General features: G+C 38.3%; 1 protein-coding gene across 1 annotated transcript; it reads left to right on the forward strand.

Moving 5' to 3' along the window:
• Positions 1 to 1213: 1213 nt before the first annotated feature.
• Positions 1214 to 5966, forward strand: LOC113782885 (nucleolin-like). The gene is made up of 11 exons (XM_027328830.1): positions 1214 to 1582; positions 1951 to 2927; positions 3054 to 3143; positions 3219 to 3683; positions 4024 to 4138; positions 4211 to 4375; positions 4519 to 4748; positions 4845 to 4938; positions 5029 to 5081; positions 5168 to 5252; positions 5336 to 5966. Exons 1-10 carry the CDS (start codon positions 1330 to 1332, stop codon positions 5234 to 5236), a joined length of 2511 nt encoding a protein of 836 aa, XP_027184631.1. The 5' UTR covers positions 1214 to 1329; the 3' UTR covers positions 5237 to 5252; positions 5336 to 5966.
• Positions 5967 to 23634: the final 17668 nt, after the last annotated feature.

Raw genomic sequence — 23634 nt, forward strand, 5'->3', positions numbered from 1 at the left:
CTAGAACATAGGTTTGGGTTTCACCTTGATGATGTAAAATTAAAAAAGTATATAAATGCCCAAAATTGCCCTCATTTAAAGTTCCTTAGTATGAATAATCATAAAAAAATTTTAAAAGGCAAAACATCAACAAAAGTGCAAGTTTGGGATAATAATTTTAGTACAATCTATCAAATTATACTTTCCTGTAATCCAATAACTTTTTTATATTCAATAATATGAACAATTGGGTTGTTGACAGTGATGATTGCTTCCATCATGATCAAATAGCAATAGCGTATTTGAGTGATAGAAGGAAGGAGACAACTACCTTGATTAGCATATTTAAGTGATAGAATGTTACAATTTAATGATTATAACTGAAATTGTTTGGTCACAATATATGGGCCGGTCAAGAAGAATGGTTTTTCCATTTTTCTGTTATCTTTTCCCTTTTTTATCAATGACTTGTCTTTTGAAAAATTATAAAGGTTATTATAGTTATTGTCTATCATCAAGGGAGGTAAATTATCCCTAATTATTTTGAATGGAAGATAGATTTGGATTGGATGATAAAACAAGAGAAAATATAAATAAGAGGTTTTGAGTTCACAACCCCACTAGTAAAAAAAGTTATTTACTATTATCGTTTTTGCCAAATATATATATATATAAATATATATATGTGTGTGTGTGTGTGTGAAGCAACTTCATTTTGGAAAGCCAATTCAATATTTTAACCTATTTTGTTTTTACAATCTTCTTTAGGAAAAAAAATTTGGAAAAAAGGAAATAAGAAGAATTGAAATTCATAATGTAATTTTGGGATATTTGTGACTAGGATATGGGTTACTATAATGGATTACAAAAAAGAAAATAAATTTATTGTTGGATGAATAAAACTACCCTCGCAATAATATGCATTTCGGTTAATTATAGTGTGCATCTTAATAAATAAAAATGTGAACTTTTTAATTTCATAAATTTATTTGCAAGATGAATACTTTTATTATTTATGAATAATAACCCATATCCCCTCCGGCCTCCACAGATTTACCAAAAATTACACCTTAATTATGCATTTCAGTTGTTACCACTTTACCATTTCCTTTCTGAAAATTTTCCCAAAAAAGGAAATAAAAAAAATGAAAACCTTTACGGTGTTTATGGAATACGTCGTATCGTGTCCGACTTCAGCTTCTGTCGGTTACCAGTATAAATGACCAAAGCGATACGATTAGATTATCGAAGCTGCCTTCCCCGCTCTCCAAGTCTCTCTTAACTGTATAGGGTTTTTGACAATCCTCCCCCGGTATAAACCGATTGTAACTGTTACAATTCAATCAAATTATGAGAACTCGAAATACAGGCGCAACACCGAAGAAGACGCCGCCGGCGAAGAAAACATCCTTAAAATCACAATCCACGCCCAGCTCCGCCGAGTCCGCAGCATTGGCTGAAGCTCCGGCGACGTCGACCTTACCACCCAAGTCCTCCGAAGCGAGACCTAGCCCCGCCCTCAAAGGACAGCAAACTAAGCCCGTCGAGACCATAAGCGCTCCCGTAACCACCGCCCTGCCTACGCAGGAACCAGCATCAGCAGGTGATATTTGGATTATTCTGATTCTGATACAGTTTCATCCATATTGATAATAAGTTTAACTTATTTCTTAATAAAATTTAGGTTTATCTACTTAGATGAATTGTAAGTTTTGAGGTTGTCTGCTTCAAGTAGGTATATAGGCTCTTGTGATTGTCAAGAAAAGCAATTTTGCATTGCGCATAAAGATTTCCTTGACATCTAGTTGTTTCTCTGATTATTTTGAGTTACAAATTTCGGGAATTAGGGACTTTTTGTTGCCAGTAAATTCATTTTAGCTTCTAATATTCGGACATATATATATATATATATTTGTTTGCACATTCACTGCAATTAAGTGTGAGTTTCTAACTTATTTATTTATTGTGCAGTTGAAGGAGCAAAAGCAACGAATGATGGTGCTGTTCAGGTGACAGGGGAAAGTAAACCTGCTTCGGGGACGAAAACTACTAAAAGAGTTGTAAAGAGGATCATAAGAAGAACTGTTGCTAGACCAGCTTCTCGACTGAAGAAAAGGTCTGGGGAAGCTGAAAATGCAATAGCTGATGAATCCAAGAAGGAGAATGATGTCTTAGATGCTGCAAATAGAGGACCAGTGGCAAAGGGTGCTGAGACTGCTAAAAATGATGGAATTAGCCTTGGAAATATTGACAGACCAGTAATAAGCGAAGGACCAAACGTTGACAAAGTTGAGGGAGTTGATGAGGAGAAAATTTTTTTGCATGTTGAAGAGTCATTGAAGAACAAGGCAGAAGAATCAGTCACGGAAAGTGCACCATTTGATCAGAAAGAACAGGGATCGACTTCTGTAGATTCTGAACATTTTGAGGACGATGTACCTACTAAACCAAATGAGAAAGAGAATATGATAGACCAACAAGAGGAGCAGGAGAAACTTATTGAGGATAAAGTGGAGAACATGACTGAGGAAGATAAAATGGAGGAAGACCCCAAAGAAGAGATGACTGACTTTGATGGTCTTTTAGCAGAAGCAGATGATGACAGATCAGAGGCTGATCAAGAGATTCATGATGAACTTGGCCAAGAAGAGTTTGCTGAAGATGACATGATAGGGCAAGGTGAAGAAGCTTTGGAAGAGGAGCGTGCGGAACTAAATGCTGCTGCAAAGGAGCGTAAGTTGAGGAAAGAGCTTGAGATTTTTGTTGGTGGGTTGGATCGTGATGTTACCGAAGAAGATCTTAAGAGGGTGTTTAAATATGCTGGAGAGGTGGTTGATGTCCGCCTACACAAGGATCCCTCCACCAACAAGAATAAGGGTTATGCATTTGTCAGGTTTTCAACTAAGGAAGAAGCAAACCGGGCTTTGTCGGAAATGAAAAACCCTGTTGTAAGATGCATCTTTAGATGGTGTGCTTTGACTCACACACTGAAAAATTCATTCTCTGTTGCAGACTTATGCACTTTCATATACCTGAAAATTGTATAAATACTCAATTATTGGTTTGTAATGCAGATACGTGGGAAGCGATGTGGGACTGCTCCAAGTGAGGACAATGATACGTTGTTTGTTGGCAATATTTGCAATACATGGACAAAAGAAGCTGTAAGATTAATATTTATCTTTGGATGGTGCACTTTTAGAAATTTTTTTTTCTAATTCTATCATAACCGATGGCAGATAAAAGACAAGCTGAAGGAGTATGGCATAGAAAGTGTTGAAAGCATCACTCTTGTGGCAGATCCCAAACACGAAGGGCTGAGTCGCGGTTTTGCATTTCTTGAGTTTTCTTGTCATGCAGAAGCTATGCTGGCATACAAGAGACTTCAAAAGCCTGATGCTATTTTTGGCCATGCTGAGAGAACTGCTAAGGTGGCTTTTGCTGAACCTCTGCGTGAGCCAGACCCAGCAGTGATGGCCCAGGTTAAATCAGTATTTGTTGATGGGCTTCCTCCTTATTGGGATGAAGATCGAGTTAGAGAGACATTTAGACGTTTTGGGGAGATTGCACGTGTAATGCTAGCTCGTAATATGTCTACAGCCAAGAGGAAGGATTTCGGGTTTGTTGATTTCACTACACATGAAGCTGCTGTTTCATGCGTTGAGGAAGTAAACAACATGGAACTGGGTGATGGAAACTCAAAGGTATGCTTCAATTTTTTGCGATCTTAAAGGGCATCTGCAGCTAGTGAGTCTTGCAATTAACAGTGATGGTTTTGTTTGATTGTATGTGAGTAGTTCTACCAGCATATATTAACATAGTACTGCACAACCCCATAAATATGTCCATTTCTAATCTCCATCCATCCAAATCGCATCTTAGAACTATTTCAGTGACCTATGTTAATATCATGCTTTCAGAACTTTGACACGCATTTCTTGAGATGACCCAGAGGATGAGTCATGATAATTTTGTCCTGTTTCTTACGTAATTTCTACTAGATGCAACCTCTTCAGCTTATGACATTTTCTTCTCTGTAATTAGGCAAAAGTAAGAGCAAGACTTTCAAATCCGTTGCCTAAAACTCAGGCAGTAAAAGGCAGTATGTCTGGAGGTTTTAGAATAGCTCGAAGCAGTGGCGGGACTTTCCCCAGATTTGGTATGGAAATTTTGTCGACTTCTTTTATATTCAAATACTCAATTGCAGTATGACGTGGTCTTGTGCTTTCAGGAAGGGGTTTTGGTCGAGGTGGTCATGCCTTCGATCGACCAAGCTTCCAGCATGGCAGGGGTTTTTATCCACGTGGACCTGGACGTGGTGGTAGAATTGGTTCTCTAAATGATCGTGAACTTGATAATGAATATCCCTTGCATGGAAGGCAAAGCTTTGCGCATGGTTAGATATACAATTTCACACCCTTTGCATGGAGGAGGAGAATTTTTATGATAGTTGTTAGCTTATTTATACAAGATCAAGAACCAATTTTTTCCTATTTCCCTGCTGGAGCAAGTTTATGATGGACTCTGTTGCATAAACAGGAGGAAGGTGGGGTTTCAGGCCTCAACAAGGATATAGTGGAGGTCCGCTGCCACGTCGGCCTGACATGGATAGAAGTAGACATGGTGGCCATGGTGTTCATGATCCACTGAGGAGGCAGCCTTTCCCTCCAGAGGAAGGATTCAATGAGCCATATTTTCGAAGACACTTTGATGACCCCTATTATTATGATGACCCTGCCCATGGAATTAAACGACCGTATTTTATGACAGTAAGCTAGAACAGAAACCTTGGGATAAGATATGTGAGGAAATCAGATTCTTCAATTTTTTTTTTCCAAGTTAACAATGTTTCTTTTTGTTCCTAGGATCAGGATCCAGATTATGTGGAGCCAAGCACTCGTCGCCCTCGGTTTGAGTATCCTGACGCTTCAGCTTCTTTTCATGGAAGTCGTTACCGAGGTTCAGAAATTCCTATTATGTTCTTAAATTTTGCTTCTTGATTTGTAATCACTTCTCATAACACTATGCTTGTTTCCTATTTGATGTTAGGTGGGTTTGAAGCTGATCGTGGGCCTTATCGACAAGATTACTATGGCTCTGATGTGCGTATGATGGTCATATTCCTTCCACAATGCATTCTACGTCTTAACAGCTTTATGATTTGGACTCTTCTCTTGCTATTTTGCAGCATGGTGCAGGAGCATATCCATCATTTTATGGAGGTGATCGTCCATATGGACGTGGATATTACTATTAGACATGATGAACTTTAGGTAATACACTTGCACAACTGCGTATAGGTGTTCTTGTTGGGTTGTTCACACTTAAGTTTTATGGTTTTTGCATTTTTCTTCAGGTCTAGTTCGTACGGCTGCTGCTGGGATGTGATTCTGTTTTCTACTTTTTCCTCTCTCTCTCTCTCTCTCTCTCTCTCTCTCCCTCCCCGTTTTTGCTGTATGATCTGGTCTCTTGTCTCTCTACCTCTTACCAATCCTGGTTGTCATATAATATTTGGTCTTAGATTGTCAGCCATTTCTCTTGGATGGACGTTTGTAGATACTGGTACTCAGTTTCTAAGTTGGAGACTTAAATAGGTATGAGCTCCTTTTTTTCTAGGTGGAAGCAGTTTGGGGAGTTAGCAGTCCAGATGAGGAAGACACTTGCTTTCCTTGTTAGTAATAACCCTTTTATGGACAAAAAGTACATGTTTTGATTCTGTTTCAAGGGAAATAAGTTGGGCATGCTATTGTCCTTTGAGGTGATAAAGATTCAGCTCAAGTTATTTTGTTTATGGTTGTTGCATAATGCTGCAATGATGATGTTAAGTTGACAACTTGGTGGAGATCACCTTGATGGCATATTTTAGTTCAACTTGTAGGTTTTGATTTTATGTTTCTGTAACTCAAGTATAGATCTTTTCTAAGCTGTAATTTGAGCTTAAACACTTTATTACTATATTATGGAGAAGGAATATATTTTCTCTGGCATTTTGTGGTTTTTTTGGGCAAATGTGAGGTGCTGCTGAGTTTGATTATGAACGTCTATATTCAGGTAAACTATGCCTTTGACAGGAGTTGTTTTCTATTGGTGATAAAACTTATACCGCAATGACGGATTTATCATGTATAGACGTTCTTAAAAGTGTCAGTGGATTGAAGCAACAATTATGTAGGCATTGACACTCTCTTAGTCGATCATTGTGGAGTTTTCTACCTCTTTGGAGATACATGATATGTGATGATTTTATATTACCTTACCAATTGTATCAGAGGTTAAAAGATTACATAAGTCAAGCCTATTTATAAGAGCATGATTTATGACTCTGAATAACCATGCAGTATTCTTTTAATCAGATCCAGTTTATTCTGTAGCTTTGAAAAGGATATGAGTTGGACTTTGTGATTTGCTGGTTACGATATGCTATGGTTATATATGTAATAGAATTTTGCTAGGCTTGAGTGCACTACATTTTCTTGGTTAAAAGGCATGAAGGTCTAAACTTAAGATGCGGTTACTGCCTCTTTGTAGCTAAAGCTTTATTAGTGATTATCATATCAAATTCCTGCTACTAAGTAGTTTTGATGCTTACGTAAACTAGTAAGTTTAGCAGGTATCAGTGCCCAGTATCCCACATTCAACTCATTTTGAGGTTAAGTAATCATATGATAAATGATTGAGGTTTTTTGGCTTTTAAGTTTCCCCCTGATGGATGGGCATTTGGTGCTACCGTTAGTGTACAAAGGGAATGCTTTGATGTAGGGTTTAATATGAGATTGGGAAAACTATTAGACTCTGAAGTTTGATAGCAAAACAAACATGAATTGTAGGAGTCAGATACTGGATGGATGTATGATTAGTCATTCATGAATGCACAAAGTCTCATAGAGACAGAAATAGTTACTTCGATGTAAAAACCTATCATCCAAGAGTTTTATAGAAGATTGAAATGCGTAGTCTCACATGCAACTCATATTGAGGTTAAATGGTTATATTGTAAATGATTGAGGATGCTCTTTGCTTTTCTTTTTTTTTTCCTTTTTTTTCCCTGTTCTACGTGGATGAGCATTTGGTGCTGTCTGAAGGGAATGCTTTGTTATCTTGCGAACATAGGTTTTTTTTTATTTTTTTATCAGATTGTGGTAATTGTTAAATTATGAAGTTCAATGTCAAAACAAACATGAGTGGTTGGAAATAGATACTTGATTGATGTTGCATAAGTCGACAATGTCCTGTAGTCGACATTAATAGCTACTTTGAAGAAGAAAAATTTGTTATCCAGACGGATTACCTGTAGGAACCGTAGTTTTTATCGAAGATTAAAACTGGAGAAAGATCCTGTTTCTAGTTTTCTGGGCCTTTTGATGTTTCATTGTGGTTTTTTAGACATTCATTTCATCTTTCATTTTTATTTTCCTAGTTTATTTTATCTTTTTGCAAAATACTCCTGAAGGAAGGAAGGTGGTACTGCTGGTGTCTGAGGACAAATTTGGCCAAATGAAGTATTGTTGAGTTTTGCATGGTAAATGATATATAGGAATTGTGGTTGCATGGTAAATGATATATAGGAATTGGAACCACAAGAGGCTTGCTTGGAGTTGTATTAGTCTGCATTGGCTCGGTTAAATAATCTTCCAAAAACTTAACCTAGTTGGCCGAATTTTTCTGAACTTTTCGCACTAGTGGGTCCCACGTCCGGTATACGCTCTTAAATTCTCAAAATCCATTCGATACTAGAAAATCATCTAAAAATGATATCTGCTCCTTAAATTATCTAGAAATTTTTCTAATCACGAAAATGCAGAAAACAAGCCATGAAAAATCCTAAAACCTAGAAAATAACAAATTACGGGTTCTCACACTTAAGACCCGGTAAATTAATTTCAGTATCTAAAACTTAACCTAGTTGGCAGAATTTTTCCGAACTTTTCGCCCTAGTGGGTCCCACGTCCGGTATACGCTCTTAATTTCTCAAAACCTATTCAATACTAGAAAAAACATCTAAAAACAATATCTGCTCCTTAAAAATATCTAGAATTTTTCCTAATCACGAAAATGCAGAAAACAAGCCATTAAAGATAAGAAAACCTAGAAAGTTAAGAAAACCTAGAAAATAGAAAAGTTACGGGTTCTCACACTCTCTCCCCCTTAAAGAAATTTCGCCCTCGAAATTTTCTTATCAACGAAATCTATCAAAATCTAAGGTACCCAACGGGCCATACCTTCTACGTCCTCAGACGAGTCAGGATCCTGATGGTGTTCTAAAGAGTACACCTGAGCCGGTACCTTGGATCCAGTCCCTTCCTTTTCCGACTGTCCAGGGTTAGTCTTAATGGGTTGCGGGGGTCCCTTTCCTCTTTCACAATCGACTGGGCAGTCACAATCTATTGATCGCACTTCCGCAGCGCAACATTTTCCTCTTTCTCCAACCAATTTTGGCCTCCGTATATTGGCCTCGCAATATCCGCAGGACCACGAGTGCAGCAGACCGGTCCCCCCTGAGATACATCATGCGACCACCCCTGTTATCGTAACTCCCCGTTTCCCTTCCAATCTTAGGGTGTACTTGTAACCTTCTTGTTCAGAGTACTCCCGGAAAGCCCCTTTTTGGCTTGGAGTTTTTCACCTGCAGCCTCGCGTTCTCTACTCGTTGCGCCTTCTCCACTGCCAGCGCTGGAAGCGTTAATTTGGGCTACCAGCGAGTCCTTCTGGATTTCTACGTTTAGGCCCTGGACAAATCGCCGTATTCTCTCGTGCTCGTCATGATGAGTTCGGGCGCAAATTTGGATAGCGGGTGAAATTGGCTCTCGATCCGCTACAGATTTGGGTCCCTGACGAAGCCGAAATAAATTCATCTTCCTTCCGCTCCTGAACTAGAGGAGGCGAAGAATTTGCATTGATTCCCGCATAAATTCACCCAGGTCCTGGCGTTTGTTCCCGTTCCCATTTTGCCGAATAACATTTCCACCAGAACGGGCCGTCCCTTCTAGTTGGAAGACGGCAAAAGTCACCTGCCTTTCTTCGGTGTAATGCAGGGCCGCAAAGATATCCACCATCTTCTCGAGCCACCTTTCGGCGACATCCGGGTCGGCCCCCCAAAAACTTGGGTGGAGCAAACTTTTGAAATCTTTCGAGAGCTCTGTCCTCGCTCTCGGTATGGTTGCCAGGGTTTCCAGGATTAGGGTTCGGATTTTGGCCCTGTTGCTGCACCACTTGTGCCAGCAAGTTGGTCATTTGCTGTATAGCGGCAGCTATTTGCACATTGGGGTCAACCCTCGGTTCAGGATTAGGTCCAGATGAGGTTTCCCCAGCACCCCGGTCCGGCGTGGGTTGCCTACGCCCGCGCCCACGTCCCCGGCCACTACGTGTGCCCTCCATTAATCTAAGTCAATCTAGGGGTGCAAAGATAATATTAAAGATAATTATAAGCATGAGGTACACACAGATCAAAAGCATATATCACACAACTGGACCGAACCGGTCACACAGTATGTGACGCCCCGAAAAAAAAATGAGTTTGAGAACCCGGAAATTTTCTAATTTTCTAGGGTTTATTTTATTTAATCGCCCGTTTTTTTTCTACATTTTCTTTATTAGAAAAAATTCCCAGATAAAGTTTATGAGCAAAAATAGTTTTAAAATGATTTTCTAGTATCGGTTAGTTTTTGAGAAATTAAGGATATATATATCGGACGTGGGACCCACGAGTGCGAAAGTTTGGAAAAATTCGGCCAATAAGGTTAAGTTTTGGTTACGGGTTGAAATTTATCGGATGTTAAGAGATAAGTAGAGGAGGTGAAGTGATTGATGTGAGAGGAAAAGAAAGGGATAGGAATGCATTGAATGGAGTGACAAGTGTCACTCTTCCATTGGTTGAAGCCTAAGACAACTATTCACCTTTTTGACCTTTCTTTACCATTTGATTAAATATCACAAAATTACCACAAAAATCACCATTTCTTTCTCTATGTTGGCCGGCCACCTTGAGCTCAAGAAGGAAGAAACCTCTTCAAACTTTGAGCTAGCATCTAGTGCAAATCATCCAAACCAATTGCTGAAATTTGTTTCAACTCCATAAAATCCTTCCATTTGGTGCTAGTAAATGATTTTGTGGAAGTGTTCAAGGAAGTTAAGGTGTCCATTAACTCCTCTTCTCTTGTTTACTAGGTAAGTGGTGATTGACCTTCCTCCTACACTTAATGAAGCGTAAGATGTGCTTAGTGGTAGCTAAAGTGCTGAAATTTGTGGCTTATTTCTTGGTTTGAGATGAATTGGTGAAGTTTTCAATTTATTGATGAATTTTCTGGTTTAATGTGATCATGATGTTGTGGTTATTTATGATGGTTGGTAATGAGGGGTAATGACTCTAGTAGGTGTAAATGATTGGTAATTGCAACCAATTTTGGGTTTGGAAGGAATTTGAGAAAGTTAGGGTTTTATATCACCAATTCTAGCCGGTTTTATATCTCATGGTTAGAGGCCGAATTGGCCTTTAATTAAAACATGAAAGTTGTAGGTATTTATGTTTTAAGGGTGCCTGTAAAATTTCAGGTCAATTGAAGTAGTGTAGAATGAGATAAGCCGAAATTACTATTGCTGTTCTGGGTTCATCAGGATGTTAGAACTGTGTCTGAAATGGGTTGTTTTGACCGGAATTGTTTTGGATTTGGGTGTTGAGGTCTTCTGATGAAATGTATCTTGATGTCCTAGCTATCATATGCCTTTGGAATTTCTGCATTCGGACCTGTATAGACTGAGTTGGACTAATTACAGCATAGTGTAATTTGTAAACCTGCAATTAAGGTTCTGGTTTTTGTATTTTGCATTTTTGACCTAGTTGTGCTAGGATTTGGACTGATTGGCCTTCTACATTGTTGTATCCCTGTCTTTTAGCTTTGAAACGGTGGGTCTTGCACCTTAATCCGACAATCGTAGCGCCTTTGATACCATTACCGCAAAATGACGTCAAAACTGTTTTTCTGGTTTGAGCTAAACTTTCATTTCCGGACTTTTCCCTAGCTTGACTTGTCTTCGTACTTCTTGGAGCTTGCTGAATGGCTATTGGATGAACTTGTTGTTGTGTGTGTACCTTTGGGTTCGAATGAGGAATAATGAAGCCGTGACGGCTGGAAAAGTAAGCAAATTCAGGGGAAGTGCTGTCCGAACTTTTGAAGGAATTTATTTGCATTGAGTTTGTGATTTAAGACTTGGATTTGAGCAAGACAATGATACATGATGGATGGTTTCGGAGCCGTGGAGGTGAGTGACCTCAAACTATTTCTAAAATTATTTATGAACCGTTTCTTGCATTATTTACTTTTGAACTGTTTCCCAATTTAATGTTGGAACTGTTTTCTTACATATCATGCGTGCTTGCATATCAGTGTCTTGTTATTATTGATTTTGCTTTCAATGATTGTTAAAACGAGTTTTCTAGGCGAGTGTGTACTTTATCGCACTCGACCTAAATAAATATGAAATTTTCAATGATTAATGATTAAATGCTACTTGCGCATGCATGTAAGCCTTTTGGGCTGAACTGGCCATTGCCCCTTGTTACCGGTCGTCTCGAGCCAGAAGCGGACTCGGTCGGGCGACTAGGAACTTGGGTGAACGTTTGGTATACTCGAGTATTACCTTTGTAGGTTGGTGGAGGTTGGTGGAAAATAATGAAATTTCAAATGAAGGACAGGAGAACGAATGTATCCTTTGCACGAATGTTACTATCGCTTTCCATTGTACATGTTTCTTGAATTATTGATACTCCATATTTAATGTTTTGTAAATGTTGAAATTGTTTCTGGACTTATCATTTGATTTGAATTGAACATCATTGAAATGAACTATGGTTAAACCGATTTGATTACTGATTTTACTGGTTACTCGCTGAGCTTCTAGCTCACCCCAAAAATGTTTTATTCCCCTCCACCGGGCTCAAGGCGAAGGAAGGGCTTGTAGTGCTTATTCATGGATTATATCATGTATGGATTGAATTTGGATTTCCTTTTGTGTAATCGTTCATATTGGGATTGTATTGAACGTTTAGAATTGATTGGATGTGTAATAGTCTAGTTTTGGACTTCCTCCTGTATACTAATTGTGATCAAGGATTAGAGTGGCGCAGTGGAAGCGTGGACGCTTCGCTTTGATATGTAAATGTTGAAATATTTGATTTCTATTTGAGATTTATCTTGTAATCTGTTTGAGGAATGTAGTGAACGACTGAGTCCCGGCGAGAGCTGGGCAGGCGGCCCGCCGAACCCTCTGGTTCGCCCTAGGGGGAGGTGGGGCTGTCACACAGTAGCAGTCAATCAGATACAAATATGAGAGATCCATGAAAGTTGCGGGATCATCCGAAATTACTATAGACAGACTAGGTCACGAGTACAAAAATAACTCACGAAGAGCTTTTCCCCTCTCGAGCTCCATCCATAATCCACGACAACAACACCATCTATATCTTAATCAAAGTTGATCACGCTTAACCACACCCGAACAGACCATATGAAGTTCCATAGAATCACCTTTCTAGTTCGCCTAAGTCCTTTCTAACCTAGGCTCTCATTGAGTTAGTAGCCGGGCACGAGAATCAAATAAGATAATTCACAACTCGAGCCGGCCGGTCCCAAGAGTAAATCATCCATATTAAAGATTCCTACCCGACATACATACCTAGCTTCCTCAAGTCCCATGATAATGATCCTTACACATATAACATGCACAGTTCATAGCTTACGCTCAAAAAGCACTTATACCTTTCGACGCATTCACGAAAGCAGGACTATAACATCACTTGGCCCCAAGCTCACTTCGCGCAGAGACCACGCGAAGTGGCTCTGATACCACCTGTGACAGCCCCATCTCACCCTAAGGCGAACCAAAGGGTTCGGCGGACCGCCTGCCCAGCTCTCGCCGGGACTCAGTTGTTCCGTTTAGAACGATCTAATACGTTCCGGAATATACAAACGCGCGTAAACAAGTCAAAATCACAAAATAAAAAAAAATGAAAACAGAGTCGGTTATGAATAGTAACCGACACGTCAAAATCCAACTAAACGTCAAGCAAATACTTACATCTCGCAATTTAGCATATACAACCCAAAGGGGCATACCAAAGTGACTCAAAAGTGGATACATGTACGGTTTGCCAAATCCAAAAGAGAAACGGACCCAAAAGTACATTTAGGGTTTCAATCAATGAGCTATACAAAAGATATGTCCAACTAGCTCAATTCGGCAACCAATTGTCAAATCCAGTCCAAAAGTATTTATTTTCCTGTAAGGAAAAACAAAAGGGAACAGAAAGGGAGTGAGCTTGCGCTCAATGAGGTACCAGACATATAGCAGCAAACTCATGGCATTTCACAGTTAACAAATCAGGTACACATGCCAGATGTAAAGTAAAGGAACCAATGATTCAAATCGGAAGGATACAGGTGGCTCTCAAGAGCCAAATTCCCTTTTGCGTCACTGAAGCTTGATCGAAATAATAGTTGACACTCCGTCAACGCAAAAAAAGTAACCAATACCGTAGACTCCACTTTCTTCGATTCGTTCCACCTCACATACCCTTACCGGGCCCGAAATCCAATCAGATCAGAAATGGTAATACTCGAATATACCGGAATCAAGGGTCTCAATACCCAAAGATCCCAAAACAGACTACCGTGGTTCGTTATCTAATCGACCAGGCCCTTGCCGGCCCGACTCGAGTAACTGGCCACAGGTGTTGAGCTCAGAGGTCACAGAAAGGTCGTTGGATACAAGCTTCCAAACGACGTCAGAACAGATACAGATCCAGATACAGATAACAGATACAGATACAGATAGCAGATTCAGATACGCCCTCAAAATTGGCATATGAACAGACAAGAGAACGAGTGTGATAAAGTACACCCTCGCCTCCCTTTTATCAAAACAGTATTTGGCTCCCACAGTCATAAATCAAGTATTTCAGATATTTCACATAACGGGTAGCAGGTAGTGGAACACTCACCTGGGTCAGTACAGATACCTCCCAAAAGAGAGTTTTAATCACCAAGAAACCCTAAAATAATCCAAGGAAAACAATTGAAGGTTCCACTTTCAAAAATCGAGTATACAGAATGCACATGTGAGGCTCGACTACCAGTCGTATGCCTCGCCAAATAATTACTAATGCAAGGGTGCAAAACATGATTTTTGGAAACGAAAAGGTAACATGAAGACCTAGGCTCAAACAACCCAAAATATGATGACCGGAAAGGAAAGTCAAGCCCTAAAATATTCCAATAAGCAAAATAAGACTTGATTACAAGTCATAAACCAATGCCAAATACTACCAAAATAGGGTTCCATAAGCATACATAAGCATTAGAGGAAACCAGAAAAATCCGGAAATGTAGTTAAGCGTTAACCCAAAAAAAAACAGTTTTTGACGTCATTATACGGTTTTGGTACCAATGGCACTACGATTATCGGATGAAGGTACAAGACCCACCGTTTCGAAGCTAAGAGATAGGGTTACAATATTTCAGAAGGTTACTCAGCCCAGTTTCGAGTGTAACTAGGTCACAAATGCAAGATACTACACCAGAACCGCGAAAACAGGTTCACAGAATGCATTCTGGTACAAACATCATATATCAGGCTACCTAACTCCAAATCCAGAAATTCCAAAGCCATCTGAAAACTAAGAAACAGGGATACATTTCATCAGAAGACCTCAACAACCAATTCGGAAGCATTCCTAACCAAAATAACCCATTACAGAAGCAATTCTCAAATTCGAGTAGAAACAGGGCAGCAAGGGTAATGCCGTCTTTTCACAAGTTACGCTGCTCCGATTGACCTGAAATTTTGAAGGCACCTCTAAAATATCATTCTATAAAACTTTAATGTTTTAACCCAAGGCCAATTCGGCCTCTAACTATGAGCTACAAAACCGGGCAGAATGTAGGAACATGAACCCTAGTTTTCCAATTTTCCTTCCAAAACAGAAATTTCCAGCAATTAACCACTTTTTCCACCTTCTAGCTTCATTCTAGATCATTTCCAATCATCATACATAGCCACACCCTAACAATCATATGAAATCAGAAAAATTCATGATCAAAAGAAAAATCCATCAATCTCACCCATAGGTCATGAAATCATCCATAAAATGACATGCTCTACCACTAGAAATCCTTAATTGATCATTATTAGCATGAGAGGGAAGATATTTAATACCTCACCTTTGCAACTCCTAGAAACAAGACAACTAGAGCTTGTTCTTCACAAATGGCTCCACTCAACACCTTAAACTAGCTTAGCAACTCACTTTTGTGGAGAAATTTGGAATTTAACCGGTAGGTTTGCAAGATTCAAGCTAGAAATGAAGGAAAATTGAAGAAACTCTCTCTCTCTTTCTCTCCTCCATGGCCGGCCAAGAGCAAGGGAAAATGAAGTAATTTTTGGTAAGTTTTTAGTTTATTTAGTCAATAGTAAAACATGGAATAGTAGTCATAAAAGTAAGTCCAATAGCTAAGTGACACTTGTCACTTTATTTAATGCATTCCTATCTTTTTGTTTCCTCTCACACCAATCCAAATAGCACCCTCTAATTATCTCTTAACACCCGATAAATTAATTCCAGTATCTAAAACTTAACCTAGTTGGCCGAATTTTTTCGAACTTTTCGCCCTAGTGGGTCCCACGTCCGGTATACGCTCTTAATTTCTCAAAACCTATTCAATACTAGAAAAATCATCTAAAAATAATATCTGCTCCTTAAAAATATCTAGAATTTTTCCTAATCACGAAAATGCAGAAAACAAGCCATTAAAGATAAGAAAACCTAGAAAATGGAAAAGTTACGGGTTCTCACAGTGTGAATTTTGAGGACAAATTTCATTGTAAGGAGGGGAGGATGTGAGAACCTCGAAATATATATATACCTCAGTGCATATTTCATTTGCATTTCTTATTCTTTAATAAATTCTAGCATTATTTTTTTATTATTTATTTGTTTTTAAATAAGTGCGAAAAAATAATTTATGTGAAAAATAATATAATTGTGCAAAACTATTAAATTAATTGGTTTTGTTATACTAAATTAATAAATCTTGAGTTAAATTAATTTTATTCCTTAAAAATAAATTCTTTAAATTCCAATAGCTAGTTTAATCGTTAATAATGTAAAGGGTTATGAGGAACCTTAGTATTAAGATGCAATCGATAAATTTTAGACAAAATCGATACAAGTATACTAAGTATACTTAGGACGTGAAAATTCCCAATGATTAAATTTTTGCAAGGTTAGTATAGAATTAGGCGTTTAAATCACAATTGGGATAATTTTTGGAATTAAGTTAGAATTGAGGACTTGAGTAGAAATTAGGAGGAGATGTGAAAAGACCGAAATACCCTCCACTATTTCGGAAAATTACCATGCAACCACACCAACACCCTCTCGGCCAACCTTATAACATAGCCATTTCCATTCGGCCGAACACACTTCACTTTCACCTCTCCAACACTCAACCTCTCTTCACTGCGAATCACCTCTCTCAAACACTCCACTTTATCTCAGCCTCGCACAACCACTCCACCTTACCTCGTGAGTATCGACCGTGAGAAGAGAGCTGCCTGCTGTATCCGAAAGTAAGAAAAAGAAAACCCCGAGCTGTAGTTATTCTGTTCTGTCCGGGAGCTAGAGGGAAGAAAGGAGAGAAACACTGCCTGAGTTCCTTCTGCATTTTCTTAACCTCAACCAGCTGCTGATCGTTACCATCTTCATCAGTTCCAACCGCAACTCCACAACTGCAACCATCGAGTGCGTAAGCTGTCCAAGAGAGGAGGAAACTTGACAGCTTTTGTGCCATGCGTATAAGCTTCAGTTCGAGGTAAATCTTGGACTTAGACTGACTAACTACAAGTAGGTGAAGATGTTAAGGAGCTTGCATGTAATGTTTAAGCGTTCGGATGAGTAATTGAGGAAAGGAAAATTCTGATGTGCGCAAAAAGTGGGTTTGCCGAGACTTTAAGGGGATAATGCTGAGATTAATTCGTTTATCTCTTGACAATCTGAGCATGCAATTGTAATTAACTAAGTAAAAAAAAATAAGATGATTAAGACATGCATGTATTGTTTGTGCGTTCGGATGATGAGATTGATAGCTTAAGAAATCTGATTCGGAAGGAAATAGAAATTGCCGAGAGTTGATTAGGAAATGCAGACTTAATCTTGCTTAATTAAAGTAATCTGAGCTTGTAACTTCGATTAACCAACTAAACACTAGGTGATTAAGTCTTGCATGAGGATAGTTAGCTAGGTTAGGCAAGAAAAATAAAAATAAAATGAAACCAGCTTACATGCATATTCATCCAAGGCTAGCTGGACAAATTTCTGGATTTTTGGGATGTTTGTAGTTGTTATTCGAATCTGATTTTGAACTAGAAATGTTAATTAGCTAGCTAAGTGTTTGCATGTCGAACTTGAGTACTTAAAACACTGATTTAGCCAAGGAAAAGTTGGATTGATGGTCAATTAAGCTGCTGGAAAATTTGCTAGTAGCCGAGAGACTGGAGTTGGAAATTTTAACTTGTTTCTGGAATTTTTCCTTGGAAGAAAATGGTTTAGAAATGCATGAAAAATGTGTATTTAAGCCGTGTAAGTGGTTTAGCTATGAAACATTTGATATGTTGGAAGATTGGACCAAAAATGTTGAAGTGTAGATGCCGGAAAATTTCCAGTTTGGCTATTTGAGTAATTTTTACAAACATTAAAGTTTTGATGAAATTAACTGCTGGAATTACTTGTTATTATTTATACTTGGTTGACAAAACCCTTGCGGTTTAGTCGATGGAACTGCTTGGAAGCCTTGCATTTATTTTGTTCAATTGTGATCTGATATGAGCCTGTTGGATACCAAGAGCTAATGATTGACGAAGCCTTGGTCATTTGTTTAAATTTTGATCAGAAATGAATCTGTTGAAACCTAGGGCTAATGATTGACGAAGCCCTAGTGAGATTTCTATTTGAAATGTGAGTTTGCTATATTGACAAATCTGAAATATTATGTGCTTGTGAATCGGAATCGTAAGAAATCCGTGTTGGTCCTGTGAACTTGAGAAAGTTTTAAGCAAGCTATTTAAATATATCTTCGCCCTAGTATCGAACGATAAAACTTGGTATTGTACGTTAACGTTAGAAAGTCTTGTGTAGAAATTTTCTAAACTTTGCCGACTCGATATTTCTTCCTTTAGCTTAAACTAACCTTATTACTTCTAGAAAACGACTTCACTAGTTTCTAAAACCCTAAGTCTTGTTTTACCTCCTTTTCTTTCCTTAAAATTTGTCCCTGGCTAGATGTCTAGAGGAAAATTGACAAAATACGAGATTTTAATAATTTTAACTAAAAAGCGTAGAAAACCTGTTCGGCAAGAAAACTTACTTTAAATAAAAAAAAAAGTACTAGTGGCACTTTGAGAAAGAAAAGTATTATAAAGAAAGCCATATGAAACAATTTACTACTTTTACTAAGTTTAATCCTAAGTGGATTGTCGAATTATTTCGAGGAAATAAACTAGTAATATACCAGATAACCTTTTATATTTATATACCTAGAATTTGAATAGAAAACTTATAGTTCTTAAAACTTGGTTTTCTAGGATTTAGCGAGGACGCGGATTTCGATTCCCAACTTGACATCTGAGCTTCACTCTTGGTGAGTGTCCCTGCTTGTTTTATGACTATTTAGTTACAGTGCTTTCTTGACTCGATATATGATAATTGCAAAGTGGTTTTTGGTCTATCGAAGTGAGCAGTGTGTACTTTATCACACTAGCCGTTCGAGTGGTGACTTGTGTGAAATGTTTTCGTGAATATCTCAAGTGTTGTGACGTCGTTGGGTAAATCCCTCGACTAGTTTGTGACGTCGTTGGGTAAATCCCTCGACTAGTCTGTGACGTCGTTGGGTGAATCCCTCAACTAGTTTATAAAAGGGTGTACTCGAGTATTACCACTATCATTTTTTGGTGTGCGGGCCCGGGACAGGGATATGAATGGAGGTAGGAACTGGTGTGAAGTGGCATTCTACATGGACCGTAGGTAGTGAAAGTTGACGGAGGGTCAACTACGGAAAATTTTGATCAAGTTCGTGGAGAATGGCTCTTGAGAGCCCCTGTATCCTACCATGTGCTGTTATACGCTTTCCTAATCGTTTACTTTAGTTGAAATCAATATTTGCTACTTGCCTTATGTAATTGCATGTTTTGGGGCACCACTGAGCTTTAGCTCACCCCACGTTATTTTGTTTTTCTTGACAGGTTCTGGCATATGAGAAAGGCCTGAAATCTACTTTACTTGTTATTAATGTATTTCAGATTAAACAATGTAGTTTTGTTTCGGGTTGCCACTTGAAGCTGGAAAAGTGTAAACCCTAGATTGGTTATGTGGCTTGTGTAAATTTGTTACTTAGCTTGTAAGAATGTATTTGGCTTGTATGAATTTGTTAAATGGGATTGTTTGACTTTATTCCGTGGTTTCTAACGCGTAAGGTATTTAAGAATCGACGAGTCGCTATCTTAAAGTGCTGTTATCTCTGAAGTTAATGTGGTCTTAGTTATTGGTCTATTTTGGAGGATCAATACTGTGACGCCCCGAAAAGAATGAGTGTGAGAACCCGAAAATTTTCTAATTTTCTAGGGTTTATTTTATTTAATCGCCCGCCTTTTCTACATTTTCTTTATTAGAAAAATTCCCCAGATAAAGTTTATGAGCAAAGATAGTTTGAAAATGATTTTTCTAGTATCGGTTAGTTTTTGAGAAATTAAAAGCGTATTTTGGACGTGGGACCCGCTAGCGCGGTAAATGCATTATATTTTTGACAACTTGTTGGAATTTTGTATTAAGTGATATTATTTTACAAAGTGTTAAGATAATTGTATTGGAGAGACAAAAAGATAAGTTTTAAACCAAAAAGGTGACAAGTGTCACCTTGTGATTTAATCTTGGACTTTGACCATTTGACTTTACCTTTACCTTTACCAAATAAATACAAAAAAATTGATCAAAATAAGCTTCATTTTGCAAGCTTCTTGGCCGAATGTTCTTGCTCAAGAAAGAAAGAAAAGCTCTCAATTTCTTCCTTCTATTTCTTGCTCAATCTTCAAATCCAACCAATAAAACTCCAAATCATTCCATAAAATCTCTTTGCTAAGTGGTCTTGAGGTGTTTTGTGGAGTTGTTTGGAAAGCTAAGGTGATTTGTTGCTCTATCTCTTGTATGGCTAAGGTGAGTTATGAAGAACCACTCTCCTCCCTCTAGTGATGCTTAATTGATGATTAGTGGTGGTATAAGGTGCAACTTTATGGATTATTTCTTGGTTTTGGTTGAATTAGTGAAGTTTTATAATTTTTGGGGATTTTTCTGTTTTCATATGGATATGATTGTGTGGTTGTATGATGATTGGAAATGATGCTTAAGGACTCTATGAGGTGGAAAAAGTGAGTAATTGCAACCAATTTCTGTTTGGAAGAAAAATTGACAAGTTAGGGTTCATGATGATTACATTCTGCCCGAATTTATATCTCATAGATAGAGGCCGAATTGACCTTGTCTTAAAACATGAAAGTTTTAGGGAATGACATTTTAGAGGTGCCTACAAAATTTCAGGTCAATCGGAGTAGTGTAGAATGAGAAAAGTCGAAATTACTATTGCTGTTCTGGTTTTACCCGAATGTAAGAATTGCGCCTGTAATTGGTTGTTTTGGCTGGAATTGATTCCCAATTGGTTGTTGAGGTCTTCTGATGAAATTTATCCCTGTTTCTTAGCTTTCATATGGTTTTGGAATTTCTGGATTTGGACTTGGATAGCCTGCTTTATGATGTATCCGCTAGAACGCGTTCTGTGAATCTGTTTTTGTGATTCTGGTATGGTATCTTGCATTTTTGACTTGGTTACACTCGAAACTGGGTTGAGTGACCTTCTGCAATATTGTAACCCTATCTCTTAGCTTCGAAACGGTGAGTCTTGCACCTTCATCCGACAATCGTAGTACCTTTGGTGCCATTACCGCAAAATGACGTCAAAACTGTTTTTTCTGGTTTTGAGCTTAACTTTCATTTCCGGACTTTTCCCTAGTTTGACTTGTACTAGTACTACTTGGAGCTTGCTGAATGGCTATTGGATGAACTTGTTGTTGTGTGTACCTTTGGGACTGGATGAGGAAATAATGAAGCCATGATGGCTGGAAAAGTTAGCAAATTTAGGGGAAGTGCTGTCCGAACTTTGAAGGGATTTGTTTGCATTGAGTTTGTGATCTAAGACTTGGATTTGAGCAAGCCAATGTTATATGCTGGATGATTTCTGAGCCGTGGAGGTGAGTGACTTCAAACTATTTCCAAAGTTAATTATGAACCGTTTTCTTGTCTTATTTACTTTTGACCTGTTTCCAAAGTTACTTTTGAACCGTTTTCTTGCATATCATGCGTGCTTGTATGTGAGTGATCAGGATTTCTGTGTAACTCAATACAAAAATGAGTTTACTATGAATGGGCACTTAGGCGAGGGTGTACTTTATCGCACTCGATCTAAACCCCATTAGTTGCTATTAATACCTGTGAAATATGATTTTTATGATTTGTTATAGAGCATTCATGGCTTGTGAATATTTGCAGAGCATTTATTGCTTGAGAGCATTTATTGCTTGAACCAGAGCATTTATTGCTTGAGAGCATTTATTGCTTGAACCAGAGCATTTATTGCTTGAACCAGAGCATTTATTGCTTGAGAGCATTTATTGCTTGAAAAATATTTTATAGCATTTATTGCTCGTGACTTGGGCAAGAGAAGTGAGCTGTGTAGCTCAGGATCTTAAGGGTCAACCAGTGATCAAACTCGACAAAAGAATTGGCTTGGGAGCCACCCGTATCCTTTTAATGAATGTTACTATCGCTTTCCATTGTAAATGTTTCTTGAATTCTTGATACTCCATATTTAATGTTTTGTAAATGTCGTAATTGTTTCTGGACTTATCATTTCATTTATGACATCATTGAAATGAACTATTGTTAAACCGATTTGATTACTGATTTTACTGGTTACTCGCTGAGCTTCTAGCTCACCCCAAAAATATTTTATTCCCCTCCACAGGGCTCAAGGCGAAGGAAGGACTTGTAGTGCTTGTGCACGTGACTGGATGGCCTATGTTTTGTACAATTTGGATTTGGAAATTATTTGATGTATAGTTGGGAATTAGTTTCCGCTGCATTTGTGACATGTAATTTTTGGAGACTCGGGATTTATATTGTAATCTGTTTGAGGAATGTAGTGAGCGACTGAGTCCCGGCGAGAGCCGGGCAGGCGGTCCGCTGAACCCTGGGGTTCGCCCTAGGGGGAGGTGGGGCTGTCACAAATACTGTAATAATTTAGGCTATACTTCGGAAGGATTTGGGTTAGATGTAACGACCCCACCTCCCCCTAAGGCGTACCAGAGGGTTCGGAGGGCCGCCTGCCCAGCTCTCGCAGGGACTCAGTCGTTCGCTACAGTCCTCAATTAAAAATTGAAATAAATCACAAGGTTTATCTACACTTAATGTGAAATATTTGGGTAGTGGCCTTTGATAAATACTAATTTTCAAATAAAAGGTTATTTTTGAGGAAAAATACAAGGAATTTGCGAGTCCTCACATTAGATCTCTTGCGTGAGTCCTGGCGAGAGCTAGGCAGACGGCCCGCCAACCCTCTGGTTCGCCTTAGGGGGAAGTGGGGTCGCCACAGCTTTACCTTCTAAAGGTTGGTTCACAAGGTTGCACTTCAAGAACCAAGTTCCTTAGCTTTCTTTTGCTCTAACTCCCAAGCTTGTTGGATGAGTTGCCCACAACCAGAATTTTTCTTGTTCTTCCTCTTATTTTCTCTCGGTTTTTCTTCCATCTTTTCTCCCAAAAGCTGCCCAAAATTTTCCTTGTTTGTTTGGCTTTTGTCTTGCTAAGTTAGATTAATACTAAGTCACTTGGTCAAAGTCCAACTACCTTTTTGATTAGCCAATCAAAATTGAGCTTAGGAATCTCATGGAACCTTTAGGAAGTCTAGCAACTTGTGATTAACCAAAAGTCACACTATGGCCCAATTAAATTCACAATCCTACCAATTTACTCCACAATTTACATACTTGATATATTCCAAAAACCTAATTACACCTCAATTACTCCACTAATCACCCAATCACTATAATTACCTATAATAAAATATACATTATCATACATAAACTCAAATACATAATAACCTTTTAGTCACAAGTAAAACTAGGGTTTTGATTTAAATTTAAAGTGTCCAAAAAAAATAATGTTTTTAAAACAAAACAAAAGAAATAAATCAAAATTTTAAAAGAACGAGGGAAAACATTGTCCTAAAATTCGGGGTATGACAATCATCAAACAAACAGATGTCGTTTCTAGTCTATATTACTTTTCTATATGGAAAGTTAAAAAATCATCATATAATAATCCAGAAAATTTCAATAGAAAAGAAATAAGGGAGGTTTGTGATGATTTTTCAATCATTTCTACTAGGTAATCTGGTATCCTTATGCATGAAGATAATCAATTCGATCATTGTGGTCGGACTCTATTATGGATTTCTGCCCACATTCTCCATAGGGCCCTCTTATCTCTTCCTTCTCCAAGCTTGGGTT

This window comes from Coffea eugenioides, chromosome 9 (genome assembly GCF_003713205.1).
Source record: "Coffea eugenioides isolate CCC68of chromosome 9, Ceug_1.0, whole genome shotgun sequence".
In the NCBI taxonomy this organism is placed as follows: domain Eukaryota; kingdom Viridiplantae; phylum Streptophyta; class Magnoliopsida; order Gentianales; family Rubiaceae; genus Coffea; species Coffea eugenioides.

Bases quoted from the DNA above. Each gene is read 5' to 3' on its own strand.
- LOC113782885 (XM_027328830.1), top strand. From the start codon at position 1,330: ATGAGAACTCGAAATACAGGCGCAACACCGAAGAAGACGCCGCCGGCG. The intron at 2,928-3,053 runs GTAAGATGCATC...TTTGTAATGCAG, and splicing joins CGGAAATGAAAAACCCTGTT to ATACGTGGGAAGCGATGTGG. The intron at 4,939-5,028 runs GTTCAGAAATTC...ATTTGATGTTAG, and splicing joins TCATGGAAGTCGTTACCGAG to GTGGGTTTGAAGCTGATCGT.